The sequence below is a fragment of the Scedosporium apiospermum genome (genome assembly GCF_000732125.1).
Source record: "Scedosporium apiospermum strain IHEM 14462 chromosome Unknown SEQ_SAPIO_0087, whole genome shotgun sequence".
Classification (NCBI taxonomy): Eukaryota; Fungi; Ascomycota; class Sordariomycetes; order Microascales; family Microascaceae; genus Scedosporium; species Scedosporium apiospermum.
In genome coordinates, this window is record NW_015971788.1 from 330404 (window position 1) to 357739 (window position 27336).

Sequence of the window (27336 nt, forward strand, 5' to 3'; positions counted from 1 at the left end):
GATCTATTTTTTTGATATCGACTTGAGTGTCCAGTCTGACACTCTGCCTCACGAAAAACCATAGAAACAAACTCTTTAACCCTCCCATATCTCCCAGTACCCGGAATAACCCCCCCCCCCCCCCAGCACAAGAGGAGGATAGAAAAGAAACTCCATTTCCAAAAAGAAAACAACAGACACACCTACTGCACTTCCTCCACCACCTTCCCAGCTCTCAATCCTCCACCGCCACCACGAGCCCTCAGCACGTCACCGGCATGAGAGGCCAACAGTTCTTCGGGAAGGGCGATCCTGCTCCCCGCGCGATCGCTAATCCACCTAAAGGTCGTGGGGTCAGGTTTCTGGGATTCGGACTCGGCGCCCTCTTCATCGCCACCGGCGCCGCCGGCTGCTGCGCGGCCTTTTGTCTTGGGGGCTTGTTTTTTGAGGAGTTTGTTGATCGTTTCCATCTGTAGAGTGTCGGGAGTTTAGTATACGATCTCTTCCAGTTCCGAAAAACTTTGGGGGAGTCGGGAGGAAAAGAGAGCCGGGGAGGATAAGTATTTACCTTGACTTCTTCGTTGCGTTTTTCGCTGAGGTTTCGGCGACGACGGGCCATTTCGGCGCGGCGCATGGACAGTTCCTCGGCGGTAAAGTGTTTCTTTACTTGGACCTCTATTCGTGGCGCTTTAGCAATACTGGTGGTATATGAGAGGGAAAGGGGTGAGAGGCGAGACGAATGTGAGAAAATCGTAGAACTTACCATCTGAAAGCTTCATGTACTCCTGCGGCGTATCCTCAAACCTCGCCCTCTGCCGCCTCGTCATCTTCGACAGATCCGGAGTTTCAGCCCTACTAGCGCCCTCCTCATCACTGTCGAGCTCTTCCTCTTCTTCCTCCTCCTCGCCCTCGGCGTCAGGTTCCTCTCCTTCGGCGGCGACTTCGATCTCTTCTTCTTCGCCCTCGGCGTCATCATCGCCGAGCATCGTCTCGCCATACGTAATGGTCTCCTCGATGTCACTCGGACCAGGATCGCTGAGGTCGTCATCATCGTCATCGTCGTAGGCATTTGCTGTTGGCTTTTGAGCCGGTGCGGGCTTGGGCTTGGGTGTGGGTTTCGTCGACCTTCCGACGGTGATGCTCGACGCGGGCGCAACATCCATGTCGATATCACCCTCGCCGTCCTCATCGCCCAAGTCATCAGGTTCTCCATCTGCGTCAACATCCATCTCGTCAACCTCGCCCTCTGCATCCTCCTCACCAGACCCATCCATATCCTCATCCTCGTCTTCTTCTTCTTCTTCATCATGACCAAGAGACTCATCATCTTCCGCCTCAGCTTCCTCTTCTTCCTCCTCGTCGCTATCACTATCAACGACGTAATTCTTCCTGCCACCGCGATTCCTCTTGCCCGAGATGATCTCGCCGCCGACGAAGTTGTCCCGGCTGTTCACGGAGATCTGCTGCTCCGTCCTGACGCCATCGCGTCCCACGGTGGCCTGGCGGAGTTTGTTGGAGGATACCTTGATGTTGAGGTTGAGGTGGTCGGGCGAGGACGGCGGCTCCCGGGATACGGTGGCGCCTGAGGTCCGGCCGGAGCGGCGGTCTGAGCGGGAGGACATGGGGCGGTCGTTGGCTTCTGCCATGTCAGTGATTGCTTCGTTTGCCCGGAGGGCCGCGGAGCGACGGGGTCGGCTGGACATGCTGGGTATGTGTGCGGGTATGTGTGTAGGTGTATGTCAGGTGTAGATGCGTGTTTGTGTGTGTGTGTGTGTGGAGATGTGATGGAGAGTTGATATCTGGTCTAGGTGTGGGGAGTTGATATAAGGTATTGGAGATGGGGTTAGGCTCGTTGGGGGTTTAAGGCTGTAGTTCGTAGTCTGGTTCGCCACACTAGAGGCTGGGCAGGAGGAGGATGTGGTTGGGAGATAAGCCTGAGGAGACAAAGGGATAATCAAATTGGTAATGGCGAGAAGTGCGTGGGTATGAAGGCAAGTTAGGAATGGATCAAGGGTGATTGGCTTGACCGGAGCTTATGGCGCATAAGGCCGGGGACCATAGAGACTCGCAGGAATCGTCACTGGAAACAACGTGAGTTGGTCGCAGTTGACGCGCAGGTTGCTGCTCCACGTCTAACTCCACGTCCCGCCTGCAGGCGCAATAGGGAAAGATCCAGAAGGTGGGCACAATGCAGAAGCGGGCAAATTTGGCTTGTGAGACAGGCAAACGACAAACGGGCCTTGGACCAGAGCAGATGTCACCAGGCGACGTCTGCCCACGGTTTGCCACGGTCGCGATTTGGATCCGTCTCGCCTATTATGCGTTATGCTCTGGCAGGATCCGGTCCGCGTTCTCGACGTCGCACAGGCTGGGCCAATCCTAAGATTGTTGATCGTTTGTCTCCCTTGGTGATCTCCCTTCATCCACCGGCACTGGCACTCTTTGTTTGTTTTAAAATGGCAGCGGCGGGTTGCCGGTCCAGGCGTTCCTCTGCCGTTGAATACGGATTCTCGGCTACGCTTACGCGCCAGGCTGAAGATGGAAGGAGGAGGGATTTGAAGGATGCGAATGACAGTGACAGTTGCGGAAGACGGCAATGCAATGGGACAATGGGATGACGGCGACAGGGCAAGGGGAATTAAGAGACTAAGCTCAAAGTTGCATCAACATCACTTGAGGCCTGGGCTCACTTTATCTCCATGCCACCCCTGGTCTAGCTAGTGATGAAAGAACGCTTGCGTCGCACACACACGCATTTCGACTGGTGATTTTACATTACCGCCACTGGCGAAACCTGGCTCCTTGGCCCCAATCCCGACCAACCGTGGAGAGGCAGAGACCACAGTTGAGTTTTATAGTAGAGGGAGATGGCGCGACAAGGGGGGACAATGAACTAAGATCAGAAAAATAAAGAAAACAAGATCTTGAATTCTTGGCGTCGACAGCAATGGACATGGGGGGGAAAAAAAAAAGGGCATATCGGATTCTATTAAAATGCAGACTTACCGGGCAGCGGCGTATAATAAGGATAAAAGGATCTGTGAAGGGTCTGGCAGCGGGTCCTTTCGTACAACAGGGAGGTTCCTGCAAGGCCAAGACTACAATTGGCGGTTGGGCACGGTGAGTATATCTTCGTCTGTTTTTGCTGGATGCGAGAGCTCGAAATGCTGGAGTCGCTGGATTGGATTCTCACCCAGGGTCAGATCAGAGAGACCAGAGAGACCAGAGGCTAGGCAAGGTAACAATGTAGCTTCCATATTTGCTGGAGCTGCTCAGCCTCAGGTGGCAAGATCGGATTCGAAGTGTGGCGTTTGGTGGTGTGGCTAGTATTTACCCCTCATTACAGTGATCCGCCCCTATAAACACATTTATTATGCTAAATTGCATCCCGGCTTAAATTTGCAATTTGGAGTAACTCGCGCTTCTTTCTCACCAAACTCGAAGACAACGACATCCCATGCTCCATCACAAGCTCTGGCGTTAACCGGGTTTCATTTCGAAAAACGCCAAAAGGCATGTGGAACACCTCACTAATCCCACGTGGAATCTCGGCTCAAGTCTCAGAACTCCTTCTTTAGCATATCAGTTTCCACGACCTAATCACCGCATCCACTACTAGTACTTAGTCTTTCCACTGAGGCGGTAAGATGAATGCCTCTCCTCGGTTTCGATGCCCCAAAGATAGTCTATATAAATACCATCTCCCTGGCCAAAAGCCCCTCCTCTTTTCTCTGTCACTACTCCACCTTCCCTCCTCATCACTTGCTCGCTCGGACCTAAAGACAAAGCCACCACCTATGCCGGAGGTATAGCCATGCAGCGAGGCGCGAAGCTCGTAATGGTCAGTGGGGAAGTCCTCCAGTGGTCGCAACTCAGTCAGTTCCATGCTCAAGACTTCAAGCATTTGTCATTCCCCATGCTAACAGCATATCAGATCTGGTAGAGAAATTCATTGAGTTCATCACCATGGAAGGGAAACCGACGGGTAATGCATGCCGCATCCTGGGTCTGCAGGATCATGCTCGCGTAGCTCCAGCGGGGCTAGCTAGCTTAAAGGTGTTGTTGTTGACAAGAGGGCAATTCGAAAGGGAGCTCGTCAATCACGGCAGCTGCAACGACGTTTCAACAACTTAAATTTGCAATTGGCGTACCGAGGTTCGAGGTATACCATTACTCTGACACCTGAGTCTATTTCCATTTTCGGAATGCCTAGACGGTACTACCCGCTCGACTGGTTAGGCCTAGGACAAACCTAGCACGGACATGAACGCGACGAAGAATCATCTGCGCAGCAGATGACCCGCGAACACGCTCTGTGCGCTTCTCGAAGACTGGTTTGGACGGATATCGGGCGTGTGAGCAATGCCTCGCCCGGCAGTGAGAGGGGCCTTCGTCCTGTCGACTACTCTACGCTACTGCCCCGGCTCAACAAAGGAGAAAGGTCGCAAAAAGTATCCTTACAAGTATCCCTACAGGTATCCCTACAGGTATCTTTATAGGTATCCTTATATGTATCCTTCGGAGTATCTATTATTGATCATGTTTAGCATTCATGGCTTTTGATTCATGGGGCATTCATTTCTGTTTACTGCATTGGCATCGGGAAGGCGTTTTTGGGGGTTTGCTAGGTTCGATGCATTAAGGCATTAGAGGCGTTGGGGCATTTGACGCATCAGAGCATTTCACACATTAGAGAGGCGTTTGAGCATTGGGGGCATTCGAGCATTGGATGCATTAGAGAGGAATGAGACCCGGACAGCATGACAGCATGAGAAGCTTTTGACGCATTTGACCCATTAGAGGGCATATAGACCGCATAACACAGCGAGCATTGTTTTTAAAGATCGATTGCCACTTCAACAACTTATACGACACCGTCGTGTGATACGACGTGTGGAAGGAGAACGCTACGACTCCGCGTGATAACACCTAGAGGTGGCTCTCTTGTATCCATAGAGAGTGGAATTCTGAATGATTAGACGAAAAATATTTTCAAGTAATGCATGAAGACGAAGGGATGTTTTTTTTTTTTTTTTTTGGAGCATCTGGGGAAGGAACATTGAACCTCGACAGCGCCGCGCCTTCCCATCTTTCCAAGTCCATCTTCGAGCCCAGCATAAGCCTTGAATACCAAATCCGGGGTCAGGGTCTCCAACACCAGCAGGGAAGCGCGGCGCGTCTCGGGAGTCACTCGACAATGTACGCTTGAACTCCTGGGTCCCCCGAAAGTACCTGCTGGGTTCAACAGAGCGGAATAGAACAACTTTTTTTTCTTTGCGTCCTTTCCTTTTTATTTTAAAATCATCCACATTTCCTTCGATTCCAGCTCTCCGCAAGACTACTTGTGTTGTTGACCTACGCTTTTGATATAACTCCAGCTTACCAATTCCTCCTAACAATATTCAGAAGCTTGGTCTGGGTTAATGCCTTCTCCACTCGTGACATGGATCTGGCTTTGAATCGTTGGCACCATTTCGGATGAAAGACAGACTCTGCCTGATATAAAAATAAGATAAACTTGCCAGCGTAGACAGCTTCGCTATCTTCTTCCGAACTCTCCTGGTGTGGGCTATCTTCTTGCGACTGCTTTTTTGCCCTTCAGAGAGATCGACGTTGATATTGTTGTCTGCTGCGACCTGCTGCAGTCCAATCAGAAATTCCCTTTTTCCCATTGTGATGAATGGATTTATGATGACTAATCTTTCCCGAGCAAGCTCCAAGTCTCATGTACCGATTTGGCACTTTGACTCTCCATGTCCCAAACGCCTGGGCTGAACCAAGCCGAGGCACATGCAGACCGACCGCGCATCTTCAACGACCATCTTCCCTCGCCGAAAACCTTCCCGACCTTGCCATCCACTGCCCTCAAATACAGCCAGTTTGTCGCCCGGAAAAACAAAACCCCTTCAAATTGGTATCCGACTCAATAGGAACGAACAATGTCTGGTCCGGAAGACAAGAAACCTGACGAGCATCCCGTCATCGAGACCGTCGCGGAGCCCGTCGCGAAGGTTGTCGCAGCGGGGGAACCCTCCTCTCCCGTCCAGGAAGACCGGCTCGAGATTGCGCGCCGTTTCCTAGAGGATGAAACGGTCAAGAGCTCGCCGAGGGAGAAGCAGATCGAGTTCCTAAAGTCAAAGGACCTATCTGACGAAGAGATAGAGTCCCTTCTCGGCCCCAGCCCAACTCCAGAGGTAAACCCAATCGCATATCACACACACCCTTTCCAAATCAACAAACTAACACTGTCCATAGACTTCCTCCTCCTCAACCTCAGATCCCCTCCCCACCCCCGAACCCGAACCCTTCCACGACGCCGAACCCACACCACACGCCCCCATAATAACCTACCCCGAATTCCTCGCCAAACCCACCGGCCCCGAACCCCTCCTCACCCCCTCCCTCGTCCTCTCCTCCACCTACGCCCTAACGAGCCTCGCCACCCTCCTCTACGGCACCAAGAAATACCTCGTCGAGCCCATACTCTCCCAGCTCACAGCCGCCCGCCTCGACCTACACTCCGAGACCTCGAAGAACCTCTCCACCCTCATCGCCAAGCTCGAAAACACCGTTTCCGAGATCCCCCCTTCTGCGTCTTCTTCCTCCGCTAACGCCGCGGCGAATAACGATGCCGACAGCGAATGCGAGGATCCGTCGGAGCTGTTCCACCGCGACATGGGCACGCAGACCTCGGGTCGTTCATCGCCCGTGATCCCTCCCCCGGCGTCGGCGCTCGTGACGGAACCCGCTGCTCAGACCCAGGCGAGGAAGCTTGCCAACTTGGCGAGGAACTTGGGGTACTTGAAGGAGGGCATCGATAGCCAAGTCGACGATATGCAGGATATTTTGGCCGTCGTGGATACCTTTAGGGATGAGCTGCGCCAGACTTCCGTGTCGAGGTCTTATGCTCACCTGGGCTGGAATCAGCCTGAGCCTGATGATGAGATAAAGAAGGCGAAGGATAATATACGGCGGCTGAAGGGCGTGTTTTTGAGTACGAGGAATTTTCCTGTCTCAACAAAGTAGAAGCCGATGTATATACCCTCTCTACGCACCGCCTCCTCGCGAAGGCCGAGATATATCGTGTATTATTATTAGTCTTTTGACATTGACACCACAGTAGGAGATGGAACACAAGATAAATGTATAGGTACAAATACTCTCACTGTTAAACTTGGCGAAACCGTCAAGTCATTACCAAGTTCTATGAAATTATGAGAACCTTGACACAATAAGCCCCCCCCCCCCCCCCCAAAGAAATGGAGAAGGATACTACCACTCAGACCGACCCCAGCGCCTATAAAAGTCATTCATACATGGCTCCTATAGCCGTAAACTCCGATATCTAGAACTGCTGGGTGTTCGCGCCAAATATAATAACCATGCACGCCTCGATGGTCCTTCCACTAGGACCCCATGTCGGGCTCGTAATCATACAAAACAACGTCTTGTGTCGTGGCACCTAGCCCTTACGGTTAACTAACACTCCGAAGAGAATTGTTCTGCAGCCCCGACACGTACCTAAAACCTCCTCATATCGCAACATCTCGGATCTCCTTGCTTGGCGTCCTTGCTTGAGTACAACGCGTCAAACATCCCCGTCTCTCTTTTGGTAGCGTCTTTGCATACTTCTGCATCGTCGCCTTTCACGCCTCCAAGAGGGTCCTGCGCTCGTTTCTTGCTATGGTGGGGCCGATACGAGTCCAGCAGGGGTACGCGGGTCGGGTGGACTTGTGGGCCGCGGCGCGAAGGTAACTCGACCGTCGGCTGGTCATCGTTTCGTGGACCGCGGTTGGCGGCCTTGCCATTCTGTTCTTTCTGTCGGCTCTCTTCAGATTTCTTCGGGTTCGATCTCTTCTTCTTCCATGGGTGGTTCTCCTCTTCGTTACCCACCCAGCGTTTCTGTCCAGCCTTCTGCGCAATCGCTTCTCCGGTTTGTTGGGCACTTCCCCTTCGGTGTTGAGGACTAGTTCCCGCGCCAGAGCTTCCACCAACAGGGAAACTCTGAGGAGCCTCGAGATTAGGGTAATTCGGGCGTTTGCGCCAATACGAGGACGGCTCCCCAATTTCGGGACGGAGAACAAGTGCACTAGACTCATTGACGACCCGATCAATAGCTGACGATCGTGGTAGTCTGAACGAAGATGACGGCTTTTTTGCCCTCTATGACTCTTGAGGCTCGCCATTCTGTGACTGGATGCCAAGTATCTCAAATCCTTCTTGCCATGGGGCTACAAGGATGTGGGCGTATCCGCGCCCTTCTTTGCACTGATCTTTATACCACCGCATTGTGGGTTCAAATCTGAAAGGGAACGCACTGTCATCCTGAGTGAAGCCGCGCTTCCTAGCCTCGGAGGCAGCTCCATAGAGGATGTTGTTGTTATATGGAGATGGGTCGCCAGTTCGGTCTCCCGGTGGTGGAGGGAATACGATAGCCGGATGACCTTGGGGGGGCTTTTCTTCCTCAGTTGAGGCCCAGGATGCAGGAGATTCCACGTCCAGAATTACCCGTCTGTAGCCAGACCGCTCCAGTTGTTGTGACGTAGCAGGAACCTCTTTCTTTAAGTTGGTTAACACGCTACCAAGAAACTCCAACGTCGCGTCCATGGGGTGGAGATCGGCATCAATGAGCGGATCAAGTGGAAACCCTCCCAACCAGACGGCTCCGAGTCTCGAGCCCGCATTCTTCCTCGATGTTTCTTGCCTGACGAACCGGATAAGATCCTGCTGGGCGTCAGAGAGAGCATTCTCTGTCGGCTGTTGTCCAAGCGGGAACCTGACGATGGCGAAGAAATCCCAGATGATGAGGTCAACCTCATCGCTCCCATCAATCTTCTCCCCTGAAACAAACTTATGCGGGTTACTAGGCCGGTAAAATGCAAGCCACGGAAGCTGCGGCAGGAACTCGGTGGGACGTTGCCCTGATCTGACGGTATCCCATCCCCTCACAGCGGTATAAAACAATCCACCGTATACACATTTTCGTCCGGAAGGATCGAATGGTCGTAGATAATCAAACCACGCGGTGAAGGTATAATGTTTCGCGCCGCGTGACCCAGAATAGTCCAAGCATGAATCGTGGAAGCCCACAGGGAACTTGTACATGATTAAGAAGCTGGAACCACGCCTAATCAGCCCCTCAACATAATCCGTAATAGATTGACTTGAATCGGTTTTCAGTAGTCGGCTCGGGAAAGGAAAAGACTTTTGTAACACCCTCGCGGTGGCGTCCGCGTTCGACTCCATTGCCAAGTCATCGGGCCAGCTCGAGTCAAGAACCAAGTCCAGTCTGTAGTTTGGGAAACGAGCCATCATTTTGCACCCATTCTCGCCTTGAATGTCCTCTTCATTGGTACCAATGACGACAAATCGGCGATATTCTTCAGCGACGGTGACCGACCACCACGCAAACCAATCCACGAGGCTCTGCTCGTCGTTTGAGACAATGGATTCCGGCGCAAAGATAACCGGGGAAAGACACTCATCCATGAGACCAGCCTCATCTGTCGCCTCGGAAACAAGATGACCGAGTTTCTCCAAGAGCTTGAACCAGACGGCGCAATTCTCGTCCAATTTACCCTCAAAGATTGGTACAACACCCGAGGTCTCTGCACTTTGAAGCGCCCTTTGGCTTGCGATGTCACGAACATATTGCTCGGCGTCGCTCGCTAGGACGAGTTTGGTGAAGCGAGACTGGCGGCCGAGAACCTTGGTGGTGTACCATTTCAGAAGTTCATATGCTCGGCGTGGTTGGGTTAGAAGGAAACTCGGTGTCACTAAGATTGCCCTGCCCCCAGGGAAGATACGACTTAGCGTCGCGCCGGCACCTGTTGCCACCATACCGGGTTTGGTGCTGTCGGTAGGGTTAGGACCTGGGCGAAGTAGCATGGTCCCAGAAAAGGACCAGAAAGTGAAGCAATGATCACCCCGACGAAGCATATCCCAGATTCCCGGCATGCGACGTACTATGTACATGCTAGGCTCATGGAAAATTATGGTGCCGACACTAGTGCTCCGGCACATCGCTTTCCAGGCTCCGGGAACTGAGGACAGGTAGATCCTGCTGTCAGGGTCGCGAAGCTTCAGACAAATTGACAACTCCCGAAGAATATTGTCCTCCGTTGGCGACGCGACCAAAAAGAAGGCATGCTGTGCTTTCTCAATGCTTCCCTGGCCTACGGCATTCGGTTTCGCAGATTTTTCTGTTTCCTTTCCATCCGTTTTCTCCTCGACCTTTTCAGTCTCCGTGTTCTTCATTGCTGTCGGCAGCAATGAAGAGTATTCGCGGCCAAGGATGTGCTCGAAAACTGCATGCCCACTGACAGAATCGTCATTCTCAGCCAAGGCTTCAGAGACATCACCACCTAGAGAAAGCATCTGGTCTCCTTCCACCCGCTTGGCATACATCAAGTGACGAATTAGGCACTCAGGTGTGGTATTGGAGGAGGCTTTGAATATGGGGTCCTTCCACATGTCACATCCATTCGGATAAAGGATGATAATGTACTTCTCGTACTCACAAACCACACCACGTGAGCCAGTCTCTAGTTGCTTTGATAGTGTTTTGAGTGCATTGGAGGCTTTCTCCGTTGTGACACAACCGGAAGCCAGGTTCGCCCCAATCAAGTCTGGCATCTGGGCCGCAAGATCTTGTGGCGTGAGAAAATGGGTGAAGTGAATAGGACCTCCACCAGTGAGGTGAACATACCAGTCCTCGGCCGGCATGTCAGGAATGCCGTCAAACAGTACCTCGAGCTCGTCCAAGCCACTCCCGCCAATGGAAATCATTTTTGTGATCCGGGTTGTCTGGTGTACAGGCGGGGGAGGGCTGTTCCTGGGAATAAATACAGCCTCCTCGTCGTCCATACCCGCAGGCTCCGCAGTATAAGGAGCATCCATTATAGGCTCGCTGGGGCCATGAGCGACGGATTCGATCTCGGCGAATCGAACCGATTTCTTCTTTTGTTTCTTTCTCGGTTCCGGGCCACCATCTGCACTTTCCGCTGATTCGTGGGTTGATTTACTCGCACTTTTCCTCCCGGACTCCCTAGACTCACTCTCTGATTCCGGCTTCTGGATAGACTTAGAGTGCTGCGCCGTATCAGTGATGCGAAACAGGCCACTAGGTAAATTATCGGGAGCACGGTCCGACCCGTCACGAATCCTTTTGAACGCAATATTCTGGATACGCATTTTAGTGAAGTGCTTTTGGCCTTTGGTCGGATCGACGAGCGCATCCTTAAGGCGCCGTCTTTGTTTCCGAACAATGCCAGTCACGAAGATGTTCGCACCAGCCCCGAGTGAGCCCTTAGCGACCGTGGTTCTTCTGGCAGCGAGTCTCGACGATCCTTGGGATGAGGAAGGGGTTTGCTGTGGTGCCGCAGGGTTGCGGCTCGTGGGCCCGGATGCACCAGAAACTATCCTGGAATTCTTGCTTGGATGGCCGGATGGCAAGAGGCTTCTAACTCGAGCGGGCGTTGCTACATTTGCCCGAGTAGTCGTGGCGGAGGATCCACTCACTTTACTCACGGACCGGCGAAGGAGAGCTTCTTGCTTCCCAGGAGCCGGGGCCTGCTTCGTTGAGCCGGAATCTCGATGTGGTGCCTTCGGACGGCTTTGAGGCGCGCCGTCCGCTCCACTAGATTGAATAAGTCTCGAAGGATCCTCACGTTGGCTAGTTCCGGGAGGCGCATCTGGGGTGTTAGGACTATCAGGCTTTACGCGACCTTTGGGGGGCAAAGCTGCCTTCTCGGGATCCTTTTCGGCAACCGGGCGAGGTCGAGACAGAATTCTCTCATCTATCTCGTCGCTATAGCTATCATCGCTATCGCTCAGAAGCCCATCCGTTTCAAAGTCGGTGACATCGATGTCTCCCTGAGTAGCTACCTCTTTGAGCTGTCGCTGCAGCTCCTGAAGCGTTGGTGTCAGGGGTCGACCCAAAGCAATACGTCTGGCGTTCCTTAGTTCGGCTCGGCCAATCCTTTCTTTGAGGTATTGAACCTTGGAATTGAACCATGATTCGACATCAAAGGGCTCCTTCTCCCCTTTCTCAACGGCTGCTTTATTCTCGGCCCATGCCTTCAGGGTGTCCGGCTCAAGATGCTCCTTCGGCTCCCAACTTGCCTCGTGGAGAGGAAAACCGGTCCACAGAATCAAATAATGGGGTTCTCCATGTTCCTCCATGGGCATCTCCGCGAGGACATCCTCAACGGTCCAAAGCATATCGTCGTCGTTTTGCTCCTCGATTGTAGTATCAGAAGAGAAACCAAGGTCTTCCACCAAGGCTGGCGCATGCTCCTGGCCTGAGCCCTTTTTTAAGCCATAGGAGGATGCCATGTCGGAAAGGCGGAAGGCGAGCCAGTGCCAGGGTATAAGGGCAGTGCTGGCAGCCTTCCTGAGAGGAAACCGAACGCAATTACCTGGATCGGCTTGCAGGGATTATGTCTGGGTGTATAGTAGTGGGATGAGAAACTGAGACTGGTGAAGAGGGCTGAAGAGATGGTGGTTTTTTGGAATGAGAACGGGTAAGAGCTGATGCAAGAGAAACTCGAGGGATGGAAGGGACTAAACGAAAGAAGCGTCGCGCTTTGCGGCAGACCCAGAGGACTGGTAAACAAGCCCTGCAAAGGCCTTGTTGTTCCTCCACCCCTCAGCTCCTCTGTCCTGGAGATGTCCTAGCTAGGTCAGGGCAAGTTGGCGGCAAGACAGGCAAGATGAAGCAGAAGGAGATGCAAGAGTGAGGGCTCGGAGCACATCTAGTGCTAACAGTTGATGGACAGAGAGTGAGAGAGTGAACAATATCTTAGCTTCAACTTAAGGAGTATGTTAAAGAGCAAGTGAAGAAGCAAGTAGGGCAAATGTGAAGCAACAGAGTGAAAAATGAAAACATCACGTGTCGTACACATAATATGAACAAAGGCTGGTTGAGAGAGGATTATATTGTAAGGTGAACAATGGGAGAAGGAGGGACTGAGCAGAAAATGAAACCATCACGTGTCCCACATCCTATGAACAAAGGCTGGCTGAGGAGAGTGGATTATATTATAAGTTGAATAAGGGGAAGAGAGGGAACAGAGCAGAAGGAAGGTTGGATGGGCTGAACAGAACAAGGACACAAGTCTGTTTGTGGTATTATCGTGCCTTCCTTGGACATGGGACAATGAAGATTCAAGTTCCCTCTTGACGAAAATGCTGATTCAGCAGACAGCTCAGAGGTGTTGAAGGCGATACAAGAGGATTCTATGGAGTTTTCCGGTCCTGTTTCCTGGTATGCGGTAGCGGATGATATTACCTCGTAGATACTCCAAGGCGTCCAGGCTCGAATTCTGGTGTGTAGGTTAAAAGGTCCATCGGCTCTCACAATATTGGCGGCGCTGTTGGGCTCCATGAAGGCTGGCGCAGATTCAGTATGGCGGAAATCGATGCGAAGTGGTGCAGGCTCTACAGCCTGGTCCCTCAATTGATTCTTCAGGAAAGCCAACAATTAAAGTCCGAAGGTACCAGCTTCCATCATTGATACTTCGAATTAAGTCACCTTTCTACGCAGGTACAGGGATGTAATAGTTCTGGAAAGTGGACTCACAAGACACTGTTAGGATCACTGGAAGTTAGAATCACTGGAAGAACGATTGTCGAGTTCCCAGGTGGACGACGGACTGGGAAATATTAGATTCTTCCAAACCCACGGTATTGTTGATAGCGAATAGGTTCGATCCTCTAACGGTTTGTTTCAAACCGCCGGCGTCGTACATGTGATACGACAATACTTTCTAATTTCAATGTTCTATTAATTCTGCTGCCTGGCGTCGGTTGTGGAAGGCTGCCAAATTATTTCTCGATTTCGGGCTTTTGGTGAGATTGGCAGTTAATACAGTAGAGCGACCTCTGAAGTGTCCTCGATAGGCGAGAGGGCAATGTGGACAGGATATTATGGCTTGGCCTAACCATGGCGGGGAGCACCAATCAATTCAAGATTGGCCAGTCGAGGTATGGTAAACTGGTACTGGGTACAAAGGGGGCTAGGTACATGTACTTTGTATCTCTTGACTGCGGTCCTCATCTACTCCCAATTCACCATTCATTCCACACAAAAAGCGAACAAAGAGACCACGCCAAAGGTACCTTGCCCCAGTCCAGGCCACTGTGTAATGTTCAATGTTGTTGTGTCTTGGTTATGCATTGATTGTGTGTGCCTGACTGGACCATTCCACTGCAGGCAAAGACTTGGACTGCACTGTCCATTTGATGTCTCCTCGATTTCAGAGTTGGAGCCATCTGAACAGAGCCGCGACCTCCACTTCGACTATCCAACTCACTCCTGAATACAACTCAAACCTGCGCTTGCATTTCGTAGCCAGCCTCATCTTCTCCAGACTAGTTGCCATCCAGCTCCCAAATCGCCCATCATGGCCAACGACGAATATGATGTGAGCCCCCTACGTTTCCCCCCCGTTGCACAGCTCACCGCATCTGATCCCGTGGCTTCTCGACGCTAACCACCACCCACCATCTCATAGTTCCTCTTCAAAGGTGCCTGCCCTCGCGACTTGCCTCCCCGTCGACTGCTCCTCCCTACAGCGTCATACACCGAGATGAATGCGAGAGAAACTGCCTACTGACATTGCGTACAACAACAGTCGTGTTGATCGGCGACTCTGGTGTCGGAAAGTCCAACCTGTTGAGTCGTTTCACCCGCAATGAGTTCAACCTGGATTCCAAGTCCACTATTGGTGTAGAATTTGCTACGCGGTCTATCCAGGTGGACTCCAAGACCATCAAGGCCCAGATTTGGGATACCGCCGGACAGGAGCGATACCGAGCCATCACTTCGGCCTACTACCGCGGTGCCGTCGGCGCGCTTCTCGTCTACGATATCAGCAAGCACCAGACCTACGAGAACGTCAACCGGTGGCTGAAGGAACTGAGGGGTCATGCCGACTCCAACATCGTTATCATGCTAGTCGGCAACAAGAGCGATTTGAGGCACCTGCGAGCTGTGCCTACGGACGAGGCCAAGGCCTTTGCTAGTGTGTCCCTATCGCCACTATCCTCCAGGCCCCAAGGACAAACCCGGAATACTGACCCCTTTTTTACCAGGCGAAAACCACCTCTCCTTTATCGAGACTTCTGCCCTTGATGCTAGCAACGTCGAGCTTGCATTCCAAAATATTCTCACTGGTATGCGCCCCCTGTCCACACGCCCGCCTACCCCCGCCTTCTTGCCCACCATCTAAGCCTCACCCCACCACCCACCACCCACCACCCCTCTTGTCTGCCCTGGACATCCCTGGACGTGCGACACTATGATGCTAACAATGATTCTTCCCCCTCCCCAGAAATCTACCGAATCGTATCAAGCAAGTCCCTCGACAGCGGCGACGGCGCCCAAGCCACCATCGGAACCGGCACCAACATTTCCCTCAGCAAGCCGGCGGAGGATGGCGCGGCGAAGGGCGGAAAGTGCTGCTAAAGTCAATTCCTTTGCTGGGTTTGTCGGGCTACGGGTAGGCTGTTTCTGATGCGTGGGCATCTTTATACGTCTGGACATGTAACGAGGCGTGAGATTGGAAGGGGGATTACGCACAACGGACATCATTTAGGGGCTTTTTTTTTTCTTTATTGTGACCGGAGTCTTGCTGTTGTTCTTAATTTCTCTTACCACCCTGACGTCCCTCTGTCCCTCCGTCCCTCCTTGTGTCCCTGACTCTCCGATTTACGCGCGTGCTGGCGCAAATGCGTTCCTTTTGCCAGGCAAGCGCCTGGAGAGAACGCTGATAAGCTTGTCCTCGTGTAGGGGGATATTTTGTACTGAACCGCTCCTGCCCAGCGCCAGCGATGTTGTGTCTGTCTGCTTTATGGCCGATGAGGCGTGCATTGTCGAGTACACAGGTACCGCAGGTGGACACCCTGTATACTCAAGCTATCATGGTGCACGGGCGGCTCCGATAGGAAAGCTCTTAGCCTTGAATGTCATTCCATCTACGATTCTGCAGACTGGGAAGCCGCTCAGTGAAAACAATTTTTTTTGGGGGGGATACACCCTTACCCTTGTCTTTCAGCACATCTTCGAATTCTTGCAGAGACCTTGTAGTCGATGCCTTCCAACCAATGGCACAACATCGCGGGGGCCTCTCTCGACGTGAACAATACTCACCTGAGACTACATGCCGCAAACGACAGAGGAATTGTCTACCAAAAAAAGCGTCACATCCTTTATCGCAATCTTTGGAGAGGGGAACCCCACGTTTCACAACACCAGGCCGCTCTGTTTGTAATGTCTCAAGTACTCTTTCCGGTGATGAATGATCATCCGGATAGTTCACAATCGTCCGAAGGAAGAATATTTCGGGAAATCCTCTTTCTTCCCTTTCGTCTTGGAGAAGGACTGGGAGGAAGAAACAGTGAAACAACATATCAAATCCCATCAGAGCACGAGGTCCCGAAAAGGCGGGGTGGGTTCCAAGGCCCTGGAGCTGCCTCATTTAATGAGGTACCTGGTACTTTGTACCTAAGTTAACACACAGGGGTTGCCGCACGGTCACCGATAAGGAACGCTTATCAATGGAGGGACGAAAAAAAAATAATAAAAATTTTGGAGCCAGCCTTTCTGTAGCAGCCTTTCCCAATATCACGAAAACCATCCTTTTCTGGACGACGAAATCGAACGAAAATGGCGGCTGTATACAAATCCATATCGAAAACCAATGGGGAGAAGGCAGAGGGCCAGAATGGAGTGAGGAAAAACAAGCAAAGGGTATTGATTCTCTCTTCAAGAGGCGTCACATACAGGTAGGCTCATCGACTCTGCGCTTCCAGCCAAGCCCCCGTCTACGGACTGTTCACCGTGCTAATCAAGCCCATTCTGAGTCGCCTAGGCACCGACATCTATTGAACGATCTTGCATCTATGCTTCCCCACGGCCGCAAAGACTCCAAGTTCGATTCCAAGTCGAAGCTGTACCAGCTCAACGAGCTTGCCGAACTCTACAACTGCAACAATGTGCTCTTCTTCGAGGCGCGAAAGGCGCAGGATCTATACATGTGGATGAGCAAGGTTCCTAACGGTCCTACCGTCAAATTCCACGTTCAAAACCGTGAGTTGACATCGAGTCGCTTGTCATAGAGGGAGAGAAAAAAAGGAACTGAAAGGAAACGGACAAAGACCAATGTCTGAGCAAAGTCTAACGTCTGTTGTGCATGAACAGTCCACACCATGGAAGAACTACACTTCACTGGAAACTGCCTCAAGGGCTCGCGACCTATTCTCTCCTTCGACGCCGCCTTTGACCAAGATCCCTACCTCCAAGTTATTCGCGAACTCTTCCTCCACACCTTCGGCGTCCCGCAAGGCGCGCGGAAATCCAAGCCCTTCATAGACCATGTCCTCGGCTTCACATATCTTGACGGCAAGATTTGGGTGCGAAACTACCAGATCAACGAAGTCGACACGACAGAAGCTCCCAAGGAGGGTGAGGAGGCCGAAGAGGACAAGAAGCAGAAGAAGCACAAGGCCGGCAGCAAAGACACAGACATTAGCCTAGTGGAGATTGGCCCGCGGTTCGTCCTGACGCCAATTGTGATACAAGAAGGTTCGTTCGGTGGGCCGTTGATCTACGAGAACAAGGAGTTCGTGTCGCCCAACCAGGTCAGGTCGGATTTGAGGAGGCAGAAGATGGTGAAGCACTCCGCGAGGGCAGAACAGGTGGTGGAGAGGCAGGCTAAGAAGCGGGATCTGGGATTACGATCGGACAGCCAACAGAAGCCCAAGGATGAACTCGACACGAAGATGCTCTTCGCTTAGACAAGACGAGGGCAGTGCTTGGAGGGCCGGGAGAAAAGGAAGTTGTTATTTTCTACTTTTTATCATGGGACACCTGGAGTTTACGAGGGTCAGCACAACTGTATCTTCAATGTTAGGACGGACACTAGTGTAGAATCAACAGTGGGACATGCCCATCCTACGAAACAGAGTTCAATGGACTCTGATCAATTGATGTCCCGTCCTGATGCATTGACCAATTGATCGATCGCGTGCTAATTTCCCAGTTCGGAGAATCGCAGAATGGCGTTCTCAGATTAAGTAAGCAGGCGATCCTGGCTGGTTTCACCTTGCCAAATGAATCACTCAGCTCTTATATGGCTTTTCCTTGCCTCCCTTCATCTCAAATTCCTCCTTTTTCTCTTCCATCACTCATCCATCTCACAACAAAACAAACTCAATTACATCGAACAGCGCAAGCAAACAAGTCCACAGAATATGGCAACCAAACAGCATGCAACCGCCATAATGGCGGTGACTCAAACAACCCATTCCCAAACCACCCAGACGGCCGTTATCGCCTCTACCTTTTCAAGCCCCAACGTCGGGGTGGTAGAAAAGTAACTTACGTGTCTTGACGCGTCGAGGTCATTGTTCGGCCTCGGCGCAATTGGGGAGTGAACAACCTCCCCGGACACACTTTTTCTAAGTTGTATTTTGTGAGCTGTTTGTGCTCATTTCGTCGTAATCGACACCTCCCGGATTAGGTGTAAGTGGTGAACTCTCGAGTTCAATGTTGAATTGTCGTGATGTGATGACTAACTGAGAGGATCAGTCCGGACAAGACAGCTTCATCGAAGCTTCCAGCACTCGCGATCCCGAAAGCGGTGCTTGAAAGAACTCAAAGACCTCTCGAGTCTGATTTAATTCAACCTGTATTATGATCAAATTGTTGGTCAGTCTGCCTGGTCTTTGTTCGTGATGTTATCAGTCCTGATACTGACATCTGGAATCGTCCAGCCCAGTCCATTTCAAGTGAACATTACGCAGCTCTGATATACATATCTGGTCGATATATCTTTGCTCGATAGAGCTTCATTCTCATTCATCCCTTCAAATTTTCATTTCATCTTCATTTTCATTCAACTAGAACAAACGTCGCTTTCGCACATTGCAGCCATCTCATCCTACTATTTCACTATCATCTCCCAGACATACCACATAGAACATCAGTCGACCTAGCAACCACCTCGACACGTTTTGTTAATGACAAAGGACCTACCCGATCAAGGACTCTACAAAATGTCTTCAGCATCACTTGAGGACCTCCCTACGGAGGTCCGTTTGGACATTTGCCAGTACCTAGACGTCAAGAGCGTCTTCAACCTTACCCAGGTCAACCGGTCATTCAATATTATGATCAAGTCCAACAGAGCCGGGATTCTCCTGCCGATTCTTCAACGGGATTTCAGCCCATTGGACGAGCTTGTCCAAGTTCTCACCGCCTCCGAAGAAGACCTTGAGGTCCGCGGACACACTTATCAGCCTCGTCGCGTCATTTTCCAGCGCCGCCAGAGTCATTGTAGGACCATACTCGCACACGGTGGCTTTCAACATGCCGACAAGCCCGAACAGGATTCAAACGGTTTCCAACGAATCGGTAAGAAGGCAGCGAGGCCCAACACTGGCCATCATGCACCTTTGCAGACGGTTGTCCTTCATGCAGGAGACCTCGATCGTCTTCTACAATACTGTCTAGTTGTGCGACAGTGGGAGGAAATTTTCCCACATTTGCGCTGGATCAAACAGCCAGCCTACTGTCGCTTCCTGGATGACCACGAGCAGCACAAGTTCCGGCGGGCATTGTATCGCTGGTGGCTGTACACGTTCTACTTCCACGGCGATTTTCGACGGCCTCGTGATGCGCAGCCATCGGCCTTCGTTGATGACATCCGTGTTTGCCAGATGAGGATGTATTCGACTGCGGAGTTGCTTGAATTGTTGGATCTACTCACGGCTGTGTTCCACCTAGTTCAGCATTATATCTGCCCGAAGCTTGAGCAGAATCTTGTTGAGGTTTGTTCCCATCTTTTCGTCTCCCAACCCCCCCTCTTTTTTTTTCTTCAGAATCCGGTGGCATTTAGTTAACATGTACCAGGGCTACGGGACGAGTCAAGTCTCTGATGCTGAAGTGCGATGGAACGACCCAAGCCGGCTTGGCAGGATCATTCGAACTTACGCCAAGCTTGATCCGAAAGAGCTTGTGCTTTACTTCGAGTCCATTTACAGTTATTCTAAGAAGCGACTCATCTCGGATGTTCATCTTCGGCATCCGGGGTTCGTTGATGACCAAGAGTCTCTCCAAGCTTCCATCCGGGCTGTATTGGAAGAGAGGAGCTGGCTCGAGAAACTGCCCGTCCCAACTGACACGGTCGGTGGTATTGTCGACTTTGAAGACGAGCGAGACGACGAGGTTGAACGCCTTAGGTCGGATAGTAGTGCGGATGGATCTCTTCCAGAGCCTGCAACGTACATCAGGTCTTACTCGACATTTAATCCTCGCGGAGACGATGGAAGTGGTAATGACGCTTGGTCGTATCCTACGCAGTCTGGCCCAAGCAACCGGCTTGCGCTCGCAGAGGGCGTACATTGACAGTGGGACGTGGCGATGAATAACACTGGGCTTGGAGCGGCGGAATGTTAATGTTATTTTTTTTTTTTTTTCCTCTTTGGGGATCTTCGTTTCTTTTCCAGCAGCCTGGGCCTCCATACTCAGATACGCCTGTGGATGGAGACCTATGATGGCTGAAGTTTTTTTGGGTTGTCTAAGGGAGTATATAGATGGAATGAGAGCTGTCAAGCGATTAATTCCCAGTTGATCAAAAGACGGTTGTCTGCCGCACCTTCGTCGTCTCGTTGATCCGTGTGTACCATTTACTTCGTACATATAGAACCTATATTGATTACTTTTGGCCATTTCATAGACTATGAAGATAGGAGAACTATATTAACTATGGACTACTTCGTATGGATCTAGATGATAAGGTATTCGGTCTAAAAATTGATACGGAACAGACGGATGAGAGTGCATTCCCAAGGGGCGGACTGCGGTGCCGGGAGCTGTGGCTTGTGTGGTGCTTCAGCCACCAAGACCACTAGAGCATGGTGAAAGAGGCGCCATTAGCCCGGCCTTGGTTAGTGCTCCTGCCGCATGGATCTATCAATACAGACATTGCGAACCTCGACCTTACATTGCCCATACATCTCCTGCTCTACTCGGTATTAATCCTCCTCTTTCGCATCCCACCCTTGGTTAAACTGTACGAAACCACCAAATTCGCAGTCGCGTAAAAGGAATTCTGGGGATAGCCTCCTAAATTTTACTCCCAGGAAAGCGCGACTGGTCTGGGGTTTCTTTTCCTGTATGTCCCTCCTGTGACGCTCACTTGTTATTCACATTCTTGTCTGAGAGATTCACACTTCTCCCTATTATTGATCTCCCCTCCCCTTCTTCATCCCTTCCTATTCTCTCTCTTATCCTTTACTTTTCCTTTCATTTTCATCTTTACACCCTCCCCACATCTGCTTCACTCAACCACTAAAACAATTGTGTAGAGCCCTCCAGCATTACTCTTCTCAAACACGTTAGTAGGTCGCCCCCTTCCATCATTCCATATTCTCCTCTACCCCTTGTCATGAAAGAACAGCCCTCAAATATGTCGGGGGAACTGGTGCAGTTGATCGTATTTGAGGACATCCGCTATTTGTTGACTCATACCGTCTCGCCCGACCCGAGTTATCGCCTTCGGACGTAAAGGTCGCGACTAAACAGAGAGCATCGATCTCTATCACTTTCCTCTCAACGCCAGTCTTCCCTTGCTAACTTGCTCTCAGGCCCGTCGGAATTTTGGGAGCTAGCTCCCGCGCCTCTCCTAAGCGCCTTCTTCCTGCATCTGTCCTCCACCTGCAACTCTTTTGCCTTATACGAAACCCGCTGTGATATATGCATCTCGCGCACAAAGGCATCTCGCCCTTCTGCACCGTCGCCTGACAGTATGAGTGACGGCGCCAATCCCAATACCACCACGCCGGGTCAGTCCCGTGCGACCAGTGATGATGTGTCCATGAACGGCTTCCAGGCCGACCATGTCGTGAATGAGGACGGGGAAGAAGAGGAGTCTTCCTCTGACTCGGGTGTGGCAAATGAAGAGCTCCTCTATCACCCCACAGTCCGCGGATCTCTACTCAACAGGAAAGGCCTACAACCAACCGGTGTATGCTATGATGATAGAATGAAACTGCACATGAACGTCGACTGGAGTCCTCACGACCACCATCCCGAGGATCCCCGTCGCATCGAGGAGATTTTTAATACATTCAAGGAGGGCGGCCTTGTCTACACCGGACCTCACAAGGATCTGCCCAAGATCCTTCGCGACGCACCTAACAAATACATGTACCGCATCGCCGCCCGTAATGCGACAAAGGAGGAGATCTGCACTGCCCACCACCCTCACCACTACGACTGGGTCAAGTCGTTGGCAAGTATGAGCTACCAAGAGCTGCGCATACTCACAAAGATCAAGGACCAAGGTCGCGACTCACTCTATGTCGGCAGCATGTCTTTTGCTGCCGCCCTTCTCTCCGCCGGGGGTGCGATTGAGACATGCAGACACGTTGTCGAGGGCACGCTAAAAAACGCGTTTGCTGTCATCCGTCCACCCGGCCATCATGCCGAATATAACCATGCGATGGGGTTCTGTTTCTTCAACAACGTCCCCGTTGCTGTTCGAGTATGCCAGAGGCAATACCCCGAGAAGTGCCGGAAGGTGCTTATTCTTGACTGGGATGTACATCACGGAAACGGTGTTCAAAATATATTCTATCAAGACCCGAACGTGTTATATATTTCCATTCATGTGTACCAAAACGGCGAGTTCTACCCTGGAGAGCCCGAAAATCCCGACATCCCCGATGGCGGCCTGGGGAACTGTGGCTCAGGCCTCGGACTAGGAAGGAACATCAACATTGGCTGGCACGACCAGGGTATGGGAGACGGAGAATACATGGCGGCTTTCCAAAGGATCGTCATGCCCATCGCCAAGGAGTTCGATCCCGATCTTGTCGTTGTATCCGCCGGCTTCGATGCTGCTAAGGGAGACGAGCTTGGCGGGTGCTTCGTCACTCCCCCCTGCTACGCCCACATGACACACATGCTCATGTCTCTCGCCGAAGGCAAGGTCGCAGTCTGCCTCGAGGGAGGATACAATCTCAAGGCGATTTCCCAATCTGCGCTTGCTGTGGCCCGCACGCTGATGGGGGAGCCTCCTCCGCGCATGGAGATCCCCAAGATCAACAAAGAAGCCGCGCGCGTCCTAGCCAAGGTTCAAGCCTATCAGGCTCCCTACTGGGAGTGTATGCGACAAGGCGTTCTTAGCGCTCCGGACGTGGCAAACCTCCATGCGACCAGGCTCCATGACGTTATACGGGACTCTCAACTGCAGAGGTTGCAGAGGAAGCATAAGATGATGCCACTACATATTCACCGCGAGGCTCTTTTCAAGACATTCGAGAACCAGGTTTTAGTTACCCCCAGCATCCATAATGCGCGCCGCCTCTTGGTGATCATCCATGATCCGTACGTCACCGATTGACTTTGAAAGCAACTATGCTTTGCCTTGTTTGGCCGTGTTGGCTGATGGCTAATATTCCGGATTTAGACCCCAACTCGTTGGCCAACTGGATGTTGACAATTCCTTTGATCCTCACAATGCTTTCGTGGTATGAAATTCTCCCTCTACTTGCACAGCGCTTCGGACGCAGCTCCGTGCCCAACTAAATACTAACGTCTCCTAATCAGGTTGACGAGGTTCTCCAGTTCATCGACTGGGCTGTCCAACACAAGTTCGGCGTGATGGACATCAATATACCTGCAGGGCCTGAACCCGAAGAGAGCGTATGCTGACCCCAGACGAGAGGAAGCTTGAATCCTGTTTCTAACTTTAGATTTAATAGGATATCGTACCCTTCATGCCTAGTCTAGCCGAGAAAGCTCTTGAGGCGAGGATCCAAGAGCTTGTCTGCTACCTATGGGATAATTACCTCCAATTGTACTCCGATGAGACCGAGATTTTCCTCATCGGTGTCGGCTACGCCCACATTGGCATCCGTTCGTTGTTGACATGCCGAGGTTTGTCTTTCGAATACCAATTTCGGATGTGCATTTTACTCCCCCTTCTTTTACTAACACTTTCTTGGAGTTCCAGATTCTATGGGCAAAATTACCGGGATCGTCAACTTCGTCAACGGAAACCTGCGGGCTGTCAAATCCGACATCTACCACGACCTGACCTCCTGGTACAAGGATCACTCGCTCGTGTACGTGGATAACGACCACGCCTGCTGGATCGATCCCGAACTCCGTCGGCGCGTAACGAAGCGCCGCTTCGGCAACGTCATACATAGCAGCGCGTCGGGTCTGAGCAAGATGATGCACTCGCACGCCGGCGAGGTACAGGGGTGGATTCTAGATCGGGTGAGGGAGGAAGATGGTGATACCACAGAAGATGAGAAAATGGAGTGAGCGCTCTTATTGTAGTAGATTGGGAAAGGGTCGGAAGTTCATCATTTGTTTTCTTCTCTTTTTTAATTCATCTCCCGGTGTGCGCCATGTGTCGATATCTTCCTCAACGAAGGCATGAGTTACCAATGATGTCCATCACTTGGTTTGTGACGAGCTCGTCTCGCCTCTTGTTTTCGATGGGAATCGTATCAAAATTTGTCTATATTAATGTTTATATCCAGCGGCCATGACGAAATAATTGGCATGAGCCTCAATCCGTTTCAATCCCATCATCGAGGAATCTCGACTGGAATGCTGGTGAATTCATGGTGAGACGAAGTACCTCGGTATCGGGTACCTTGTAATTATAAGACCTCAAGCTTCATAGCTGTTTTCGGAAAGGTGTCGGCGCCGGAAAATTAAAGCACCGAATTCCGCAATTCTGCCAAGCCGTCTCGATCCGACCGCACTCCCTTTTTCGCTCCAGCCCAGCCCATCGCGTAACTTCTCAAGCAACAAGCTGCCTAACTCGCAGTCCGCAACAGGAGCCCATCTCGACTCCTGCTCCCGTCGACGTCCGAAATCGCGACCTACAAGAGGAACTCTTCGTTGTGTCTATACCCCCTCGGTGTTGGTGGTTTATTCCCTTTTGCCGCAACTTTTTCTCCCATTTGGAAGCGGGCGCGGAAGGTTGCTCGACTTTCAGCCTTGCATTTTTTTTTTTTTTTTTGCCACTTTTTTCTTCAGTTTAATTCTTGATCGTTTTGCCTTTTTGCTTTTCTATGCTATTTAGCTTTGGCTGCTCCTAGTTAGAGCTCTGGATTTGTGGCTTCTCTCGTCTACTTCCTTTCGCCCCTCTCGCAACGATTTGAAGAATTTGCCGAATTGATCATGGATCGCGACCGAGATCGAGACCGGGACCGAGATCGCGAGCGCGATCGCGAGCGGGAAAGGGAGCGGGATAGGGACAGGGATAGGGACAGGGATAGAGATCGCGACCGTGATAGGGATAGAGATCGAGATCGAGACCGGGATCGAGACTGGGATAGAGACCGAGAGAGAGATAGAGACAGGGACAGAGATCGGTCGCGGGACCGAGACCGGGACACCAGGAGCAGAAGGTTTGTGCTTTACTCCTTCCTTCTCTTTTCAATTCCATCTGCCTTTTTCTATGTGCACAAGTACCCACCTTTCCCCTGCCGACATTCATTTTCCCCCTTTACACTCTACCCTTTTTACTCTCATTCGCTTTCATCCGAACACTATTCCTCCACCTCCCTACCGAACCACAAAAACAAAGACCTGAAGAATACCAACTGATATCCCCCCTTCCTTAGGTATGAGGATGGTGAGGTAAAAATGTATGGTATGGGCGAATCTTGGCGGCCATTCAACAGAGACCGCTCCCCCCGAAGAGCACGAAGTCCAGCGCGAGATCGTCCTCGCAGCCCACGCCCTCGAAGCCCGTTGCCCACCTCAGACAGCTATGTGCCTCAAAGGTCACCCCGGCGTCGATCGCGTAGTGCGGATAGATACCGACGAGACCGATCCCGCGACCGCGACCGCGACTGGAGACGTCGTGATCGTTCGCGTAGTCCCCCGAGGCGTTACTCTCCACGCCGAAGCCCCAACCGTCGCAGCCCCGCCCGGTCGCCTGCCCCCAGAGAAGACAGCCGCGACCGTGGTCGCTCGCCGCGCCGAGACAGGGATTGGGAGAACAGAGATAGGGAGAAGCCGCGCGAGCGTGATTGGGAGAGGTCCGACAGAGATCGAGACCGGGATCGCGAACGCGAACGCGAGCGTGAACGAGAGAGATCGAGGGACCGAGACCGCGAACGAGAAAGGGATCGCGATCGGACACGGGACAGAGATGACGTACGGTAGGATCAACCCCGTTTGCATGATAGATCATACATTCCTGACTGACCCGCCACAGTGACAACAGACGCTCGCGTTCCCCTTTCAATAGGGATCGCCCACCTCGGGAGAGGTCACCCTTTAGGAGAACTCCCCCGACGGGACCTCGAGGAGGGCCTTATCGGCCTCGCTCCCGTAGCCAGGGACGACGGGACGACCGAGCCCTTCCTCTAGCTGTCCGCTCTCCCCAGAGGGCTTCTACCACATTTTCGCCCAACATCTACCCTCAGTCTGCTTCCAGACGATCTTCTCCTCGTCGTGCATCCAGCATTGCCCATTCTCGACCCCCGTCCCGCGAACAAACCCCCCACTACTCAGCCAACGCTACACCCATACTCGCGCCGCGAGAGGTTCCCAAACTGAGCACCCAAGAATCTGGGTCCCAGGCTCAGAGGTCTCCTCCTCGTGGACCCGCCGCCCTTCGACAGCCACCCACTGGCCCCTCTGGAGCCCCCAGGACCATGGCTCCACCCACCCCGCCGGCACCCTCCCCCGCCGCTCTTGCACCCCCGACGGGTCCCACTCGATCCGGTGCTACTAGCCCATCAGTACCCCCCACGGGACCACGAGGCTACGTCCCTCCCGCGAGAGCACCCTACAACAGTCGCGGTCCCCGTGGCTCCTGGGGTTCACCCGCGCCCCCTCGGCACGCGACGCCAGCAGCTCAAGCGCCTGCCGCGACGTCTCCCGGGCCCGGCGGTATCCCAACCGGTCCCCGCTACTCTGTCTCCTCGGCAAGCCAATTACCTGCGAATACCAACAAGTCCTTCAACCCCCCTACAGCCCCAGCCTCCCAGCTCGGAGCCCCCAGCGCGCGTCCCACCCTCGCGCAAAGCCTATGGTCCACGATGCCCCCCGTCATCAACGGCGGCAAAGTAGACCCGTCCATCACGCCGCTGACGACGGGCGTCACGCGCGACGTCGAGGCCCACTACAAGAAGCTCCGCGAGGAGGAGGAGAAGCTGCGCGAGGAGCTGAGGATCAAGCAGGATAAGCTGAGCAAGAACCTTCGGCAGTGGGATAAGTTGGAGCGCGATGCCAAGGTTTGGGAGCTCAGGAGCGATTTGAGCGAGAATAGTATGAGAAGCTTGGCGGGGGATGGTCCTGGTGCGGCGTTTTAG

At 52.3% G+C, this 27336-nt stretch overlaps 8 protein-coding genes across 8 annotated transcripts; 6 read left to right on the forward strand and 2 right to left on the reverse strand.

Annotated features, from left to right (window-relative positions):
- Nucleotides 1-182: 182 nt before the first annotated feature.
- Nucleotides 183-1682, reverse strand: SAPIO_CDS2809 (Uncharacterized protein; the record flags this gene model as incomplete). Its single annotated transcript, XM_016785736.1, has 3 exons — nucleotides 183-449; nucleotides 548-654; nucleotides 743-1682. 3 exons carry the CDS (start codon nucleotides 1680-1682, stop codon nucleotides 183-185), a joined length of 1314 nt encoding a protein of 437 aa, XP_016644518.1.
- A 4236-nt stretch (nucleotides 1683-5918) lies between these two features.
- On the forward strand, nucleotides 5919-7005 carry SAPIO_CDS2810 (Uncharacterized protein; the record flags this gene model as incomplete). The annotated part of the gene is made up of 2 exons (XM_016785737.1): nucleotides 5919-6173; nucleotides 6235-7005. The coding sequence occupies 2 exons, from the start codon at nucleotides 5919-5921 to the stop codon at nucleotides 7003-7005; spliced, it is 1026 nt and encodes a 341-aa protein (XP_016644519.1).
- Nucleotides 7006-7385: 380 nt separating this feature from the next.
- SAPIO_CDS2811 (uncharacterized protein) lies at nucleotides 7386-12315 on the reverse strand (the record flags this gene model as incomplete). Its single annotated transcript, XM_016785738.1, has 4 exons — nucleotides 7386-7441; nucleotides 7501-7552; nucleotides 7609-8096; nucleotides 8298-12315. 4 exons carry the CDS (start codon nucleotides 12313-12315, stop codon nucleotides 7386-7388), a joined length of 4614 nt encoding a protein of 1537 aa, XP_016644520.1.
- Nucleotides 12316-14384: 2069 nt separating this feature from the next.
- SAPIO_CDS2812 (uncharacterized protein) lies at nucleotides 14385-15448 on the forward strand (the record flags this gene model as incomplete). The annotated part of the gene is made up of 5 exons (XM_016785739.1): nucleotides 14385-14405; nucleotides 14496-14535; nucleotides 14616-15005; nucleotides 15076-15156; nucleotides 15315-15448. 5 exons carry the CDS (start codon nucleotides 14385-14387, stop codon nucleotides 15446-15448), a joined length of 666 nt encoding a protein of 221 aa, XP_016644521.1.
- A 1436-nt stretch (nucleotides 15449-16884) lies between these two features.
- On the forward strand, nucleotides 16885-17778 carry SAPIO_CDS2813 (uncharacterized protein; the record flags this gene model as incomplete). The annotated part of the gene is made up of 2 exons (XM_016785740.1): nucleotides 16885-17071; nucleotides 17183-17778. The coding sequence occupies 2 exons, from the start codon at nucleotides 16885-16887 to the stop codon at nucleotides 17776-17778; spliced, it is 783 nt and encodes a 260-aa protein (XP_016644522.1).
- Nucleotides 17779-19038: 1260 nt separating this feature from the next.
- SAPIO_CDS2814 (F-box domain protein) lies at nucleotides 19039-20389 on the forward strand (the record flags this gene model as incomplete). Its single annotated transcript, XM_016785741.1, has 2 exons — nucleotides 19039-19812; nucleotides 19895-20389. 2 exons carry the CDS (start codon nucleotides 19039-19041, stop codon nucleotides 20387-20389), a joined length of 1269 nt encoding a protein of 422 aa, XP_016644523.1.
- A 1402-nt stretch (nucleotides 20390-21791) lies between these two features.
- On the forward strand, nucleotides 21792-24319 carry SAPIO_CDS2815 (Histone deacetylase; the record flags this gene model as incomplete). Its single annotated transcript, XM_016785742.1, has 5 exons — nucleotides 21792-23374; nucleotides 23457-23517; nucleotides 23597-23692; nucleotides 23752-23926; nucleotides 24003-24319. 5 exons carry the CDS (start codon nucleotides 21792-21794, stop codon nucleotides 24317-24319), a joined length of 2232 nt encoding a protein of 743 aa, XP_016644524.1.
- An 870-nt stretch (nucleotides 24320-25189) lies between these two features.
- Nucleotides 25190-27336, forward strand: SAPIO_CDS2816 (uncharacterized protein; the record flags this gene model as incomplete). The annotated part of the gene is made up of 4 exons (XM_016785743.1): nucleotides 25190-25419; nucleotides 25636-25646; nucleotides 25696-26173; nucleotides 26244-27336. 4 exons carry the CDS (start codon nucleotides 25190-25192, stop codon nucleotides 27334-27336), a joined length of 1812 nt encoding a protein of 603 aa, XP_016644525.1.